Here is a 6,405-nt window from a genome sequence, read left to right on the forward strand (position 1 = left end):
ATTATTAAAATCCTGATCATACAAGACCTGAGGTAACCACAGAGCAACAGCTCATAAGCTTTTTGGACAAACTGATCTTTGTCATTTTTTAAAATTTCAGGAACAGAATGAATCAACAAACCAAGCACAGACCTAAAATACATGTCTCTCCCTTCCCCCGCCATTAGCATTCAGGAACACGGGGAGGAGGCAGGCATAGAACACATAATTAGTCCCTGACCATTTTTCAATGCTTCTTATCACACTTTTCTCCTGCAAATCTCCAGAATGTATCTTAAAACACATAATAGCACTGGTAATAAGCTGAAAACAGGAGAAAAGCCTGCTGAGAAAGTACCGACAGTTGCTCCTAGGAAGGGAATATATCGGAAAATACAGGAGGCTCTAAAGACAAGGAAGGAGAACGAACAGCAGTAACGTGACAGATGCAGCAACAGCAGTGCTTTCTGTGGGACTTTATATATTTTCTTTGATCTCAAACTGGGTATATCAATTACATTTTCGCAAGGGACTAGAAGATATCTTCTCAGACCAGCTTCTCTGCTTTTATGTGCTGAGATACCACATCAGCACCCACAGTCTTAATGTACAGTCACTAAGAAGGGCTAAGAGCCATACAAAGTATTACTACCCTTCATGTTTCCCATATCTCTCATTTTAACTTTATTAAGTCAAAACAGAAATAGGAGTAGTTTTCTAGGCAAAGACACTGAAGAGCTTTTCTCGTTCCATTAAGTATGACAGAAATGAACTCCAACTTTTAGTCAGACAGTGAGCACAATTCAGCTTTTAAGTAAGTAAAAGTTATCAGTTCCCCAGTTCTTATAACGAATTGAAATTAAAAGCCTGCTCATATAAAGCAAACTGCAAAACGCTTTATGGGAAGAATGCCCCATTTACTTGTCTTTTTCGTTTTCCTCGTGCTTCGTGAGATTGCACAGTTGAAGCGTATCAAGCTGCTGTGTGACCTCTTCTGCCCAACGACAGTTTACGAGCTCTCGTAGCTGCAGTGGGGCTCTGCAAGAAGCATTGCTAGAGTTAGAGCAAGAACTCAGCTCCAGGAGCTAAAACAGAAGCATTGAAGTGAATTCAGTTCATCAGTCCTGCACTATCAGAAAAGTCACGGGAAGAAAAAGCAAAAGCTATTTCAGAAAAATAAGGAAAAAAAAAAAAGTAATGTTTTAAGTTGATTTGCTCATTTGGGGGCTGGGGAGAGGCGGGAACCACAAGGAACTACCCCACAATGACATACAGAGTAGCTACATGGGGAACCCAAAAACTATTTCCAGATTTCTTGATAGGCTCCTGGATAACGCTGGGCAAATAATTTCATTTCTCAGTGCTTCTTCAATTTCTCCCATTATTCAACTATCCCCATTGCAGTGCTTTTCAATTATCCGCTCTACAAAACGTCAATATATTTACCTCCTTACAAGCTATTGATCCTCCTTAGAGCTATTGATCGAATACTTTAAAAGCTGAATATTTAAAAAGTTCTGCAAAAATGGTTGGTTGTTTTTAAATACCTCCCTTCCCTTAGGGGAAAAAATATGCTACCTTCCAATTTTTGGTCTATCAAGAGCTAGAACTACTGGGTACTCAAGGACTAGAAGTGCTAAGAGGGGATGGGGTAGGGCACTGCATTAAAAAAAAACAACCAAAAAACAAACAACACATTGCAGCTACCTCTCAGACAAAGCTGCAACACAAGGTAACTCCCACAAATTATAGGTATAAAAAAGTACACACTTCAGTTTGAAAACTGAAGTTTCTGGTCTCTGACTCTCATAAGAAGCATATAAAGAGTTCTAAGGGGAATACTCTCTAGTTACTCTTATTACACCAACTACTTGCACTGAAAACAGCAGTGGCATAGGGGAAGCACAAAGATCTTGCTTAGCCTGTCACAAAACTAGAACAAATTTTAGAATATTATACCAGGGTAAATTTTTACAGTAACAGCAGGCAGGTCTCAGAAATCAAGCTTACAAATTTAGTGCAACCTGCACTGAAAAAAAGATCAATCATAACAGGACAGTACACCCACTTCCTGATAATCTGTTTCTGGTATTAAAAATACCTTACCTACAGTGAGGGCACTGAGCTCTTTGTTCAGTCAGCCAACGCTATGAAGGAAAAAGGAAAAACATTTTTAAAGATCTGTAAGAAAAGAACTGCAAGCAAGTACATTCTATCGTTAATTAAGAGTTACATCTTTTTATTATCTTCCTGTATTTTTTCCTTTTCTTACAGATTTGTAATTTAACTGTTCAACCACTTAGTCACAGAAGAAGCTGCTATCTGTATCTTAGTAACAAAGCAACCACCTTTCTGTAGATGTCAAGACACTTCAGTTAAAATTATGCAGAGAATTTTGAGGTACCAAATATTCTACTAGAAACCGCACACCTGGTGCAGACTCCCATAGCCATAGACTATAGAGCATGTTTCAGCAAAAGAAAGCAAAAGATAGAACAAGCATATTTTCGCCATCTAAATTATTAGTCTTCAAGGTAACTTATTTCTTCCTCTCAAGTTATTTATACTCAAGGCAGATACCTGCAGTTCAACGATCAAATCCACAAGGACCCCTTGAATGTTTCTCTTCCAAAAAGCTCCAAAGACAAGTCGCTGAGGAAAGAATTTCACCTGCCCACTACAACTTACAAGTGTAAAAGCTCAGCAGTTGAAGGGCTTATATTTGTCAGCTCACTACTACATTTAAAGATTCTCATGAATAATCTCTCACCACCCAGCAACAATATGTCATCTAACATTCTTAGTTTGTAATGTGAATCCTTCACCTATAGTTCTTGTCAGAGCTTTCAAAGCAAAACGAGGATTGTTCCAATTTCTGGAGATACTACTGGAGGTCTGAAAACCTCAGCTGAACCCTCTCCCACTACACTACCACGTCACAGCGTGTGGACTCGGAAATGAAGTGTTACACGTTGGCAACCATGACCTTAATAAATGAACTGAGGTGCTTCAGATGCTGCTTCAACCTGCTATACCAGACTCCCTCAAGAAATACTTAGCCCCTATCTGATCATATCATACTACTTTGGTGTTTAAAGACATCTCCAAGATAACAAAAGGTGATGTTATGACCTTCCAGTGCTCCATACTGACAGATGTAAAGTCAGCATTTGATTCCTGTCCCAACTTTTGTCTTCCATCCAGGCATCACTAACTCTCAAAAGATGCTAAAGAAGGGATCATTATATGTCTGTTTCCTAAAAGCAATTATTCCAGATAGTCTCTATAATTAGCACTAGTGAACACAATGCACAGCCTGCCTCGTCTTCCCTCAGGGTGTCATAAAAGATTTTGAAAGGGAAACTAAAGGGCACAGATCAGGAAATCTTTGGAACTCCAGGAAAAGGAGAAAGAAAGAGGCAAGAATGTGTTCATAAAATAAGTAGTTTTAAAGTTCATACATTTACAAGAATAAACTATAATAAGCAAACTCACCCGAATGCAACTGAAACAGCACAGCTTGGAGCAATGAGGACACAGACGTGCATCGCGCAATTTCTCCATACAAATAAAACATCGGAATACTTCAGCAATGCTCTGCAAAGGGTAGATTATTGCTATTGTTAAGCCACATACTTCAACCATATCAGAGTGCCATTTATTTTCCAGGCAGAGTGCCAGGTTTCATAAACGTAGTCCCATTCCAAACAGCTACGGATAGCGCATCTCAGAGCGAGATACCACGTCAAACACCAAGGCTCTCCTCCCCACTTTCTCCTACACTACACCAGCTCTTAGCACCCATTTTATAACACTATTCTTCTTCTTCAGGGAACAGTTGCTTTGTTTGGCTTATCTTCTTTGAAGTGGGCTTTTCTGTAGCCAAGATATTATTCCTGCTTATGTTCACACAGGATTGAACAGTCGTCAGAGAAAACTGTGCTGTACCTGCAGATTCTGCAGCCACGAGCTCCAACGCACTGCCACAAACCTAATTTGAAACCATGGTAAGTGCTCGTATGAATTATACAGAATGCTAACGAGGGGGGTTGAATGGATGGGGCATTTTTTTGACTTTTATAAGGCTTACATTCTTTTAAGGCCTACCATTAACACTAGCTCTACAATTTCCACACTCTCTCACCCCCCATTTAATCAATCTCGAGCAATAAAAACATAATTTAACACTTTTTTTTACTATACCCATTTGAAGAAAGAAGCATTTTATTCTAGAATACAATCACCTCATCTCCCTCCATTCCCCACACGAGAAAGGTATTTTGAAATGCCAAGCGATGTTTGCTTTCCATATGGATAGATTTTTCACTGACAAAGAAGTTCTACATTCTGTATTGTATAGGAGTTAGACCTCTTCCGGCTTTAACTATGAAACTTTGAGAGATTTTTCGACTGGGCTGATTTTTTTCCCACAGAGTTGAAATTATAAATCAGCACAAAAGTGAGGTGTATCTTCAATTTACAGATACCACAGTATCTCCCATACATTAGTGTCATCTTTAATGGCTGCAAACCATTAAAATGTAATACGTGCATTTGCAGGAAATTATCACACGAGGTCTTTTAAATTCTTCCGCTGTTTGACTGCTATTAATACAGACCACAGCAATGCGTGCAAGCTGCCCAGGTTACCGACAGACACCGCCGAGTGTTGTGCCTTCACGCATGCCAAGACGGGTTCAGTCAGCGCCAGGTCTCCATCCACCTCCAGAAGAGGCATCTCCAACATTCCATCAATTTATTTTCTAACCCTCACTATGTAAAATAACTGTGTGTCACCCAGAAATGCCACCTCTTTACACCCTGCTTCCTCCCTACCCAGCTGCTCAGCGCACATACGAGCCAAAGCTCCCTGCTCTGCGCATCCCTGCCCACCGCGGAGCTGCAAAGCTGTTTTCCACCTCTCGGGCCGCCCATGGCTCGGTGCCGCTCGGCCCCTTTCCCCTCACACAAGGGAGAGGGACCTGCCGAGGGCTCTGCGGCCCCCGCACCGCCCGCCAGCCCTCCGCTGACCCGTAAATAGGTCAGGCTGCCCTGCCCCAGACTCCCGCGGGAGAGGCCCGGCCCCGGCCGCTCACCGTCCCCCACGGAGGAGAAGGTGCAGCCGCCCGGGCTTCTTCCCCCGCGGCCCCGGGGATGCGCCGGCGGGAAGCAGCGCTTCCTCCGCACCGCCCTTCCCGCCTCCCTGAGGGAGCGCCGCCACCCGCCGCCCAAGCGCTCACCTCCACGCTCTGCTCGTCCATGGCCGCGGCTCCGCCGGCGGGGGGAAGGCTCTCCCCAGCCCCGCTCCCCACGCCGCTGCCCGGGAGTGGAAAGCGAAGGCGTGTGGCGCGTTTAGGCGCCGCCGGGGCGAGGCAGCGCCCCGGCCATGTTCGCGGGGAGGCTCCTCCCTCCGCGAACCCGCCCTGCGGCCGCTGAGGGCAGGCGGGGCCTCCCCGCCGAGCCGCACTGCGCATGCGCGGGGGCCCCCGGCCCGCCCTCCGCACCGCCACGGGGCGGGGCAGCGCCGCCCGGCACCGCCCGCCGCGCGCAGCCCGCGCAGATCCCGCTGCGGCCTGGTCGCTGCTGAGGGGAGCGCGGGGGCGGCTCAGCGCTCGGCGGCGGCGCTCCCGGCCCGCGATGAGGTGCTGAGCATCGCACCCCCGAACACGGGTTAACGGGCAGAGGCTGTGGCTTTCTCAGAGGAATTGGCAACCGTTGGGTTCCAAGACAAAAAGGTTTTCCCTCAGTTACTGGGTGCTGAGCGAGCGCAAGGCAGCGCTAAACAAAATCGAGCTGCAGGGAGGGATTTCCACACCCACAGGGCTTTAGAAACAGCCCGGTGACTGTCCTCAAGGTGGCAGTTGCTCTTAAATTACACACAGCACAACCTTAGCTGCAGTTATTTTCCCACTAACCCATATTTCTTTTTTTAGCCAGATTTCACTAATAAATATTTAACACTGTTGGAGGTAGTGAGAGCAAGGATGAAGCCCTGTATTGAAAATGGATCAATATGATTAAATGCTTAGACATTAAATCTGTGAAGTGATAGCAACCTTGTAAGTAAAAGGACACAGCAGCAGACCTAAAATCAAGTTATCTCTGTCCTTTCCTCCCCTTTCTTCTTCAATAGACAACCTGTTCCTCTTCCCAACTGCAAGGGCTCAAACCAATGAATTTCTGATTAAGACTAAACTGTGATGGATGAAAGTTTTGCTTGTGTTTGTTTCCCAGGGACTCCTCAACTGTTTTCCCCAGGCCTCTTCGTCTAAAGTAAAACGCTCCCTATGTAACATACCAGACTCAAAGCCCTCAGTGGGCACTTGGGCAAACTAAGATAAGGGGAACTCAAACAAAAGGACACAGAGATACTATCTAGGGAGGATGATTTTGCCAATTTAGGAAGAAGACACCTGGACTTTTCAC

General features: G+C 44.9%; 1 protein-coding gene across 3 annotated transcripts in view; it reads right to left on the reverse strand.

Moving 5' to 3' along the window:
* Nucleotides 1–5,422, reverse strand: part of TRIM37 (tripartite motif containing 37) — a 32,132-nt gene extending 26,710 nt beyond the window's left edge. For 2 of the 3 annotated variants that reach the window (XR_012625750.1, XM_074845308.1), the window contains exons 1-4: nucleotides 5,220–5,422; nucleotides 3,475–3,576; nucleotides 2,086–2,126; nucleotides 901–1,017 (exon numbers count right to left, since the gene is read on the reverse strand). Coding sequence is in view for 2 of the 3 variants with exons in the window: in XM_074845308.1 (XP_074701409.1) it covers nucleotides 901–1,017; nucleotides 2,086–2,126; nucleotides 3,475–3,576; nucleotides 5,220–5,240 (281 nt within the window). In the remaining variant the exon portion in view is untranslated. The remainder of the gene's footprint in view (nucleotides 1–900; nucleotides 1,018–2,085; nucleotides 2,127–3,474; nucleotides 3,577–5,219) is intronic. The other variant, XM_074845309.1, reaches the window with a different exon arrangement.
* Nucleotides 5,423–6,405: the final 983 nt, after the last annotated feature.

This window comes from Strix aluco, chromosome 19, assembly GCF_031877795.1.
Source record: "Strix aluco isolate bStrAlu1 chromosome 19, bStrAlu1.hap1, whole genome shotgun sequence".
In the NCBI taxonomy this organism is placed as follows: domain Eukaryota; kingdom Metazoa; phylum Chordata; class Aves; order Strigiformes; family Strigidae; genus Strix; species Strix aluco.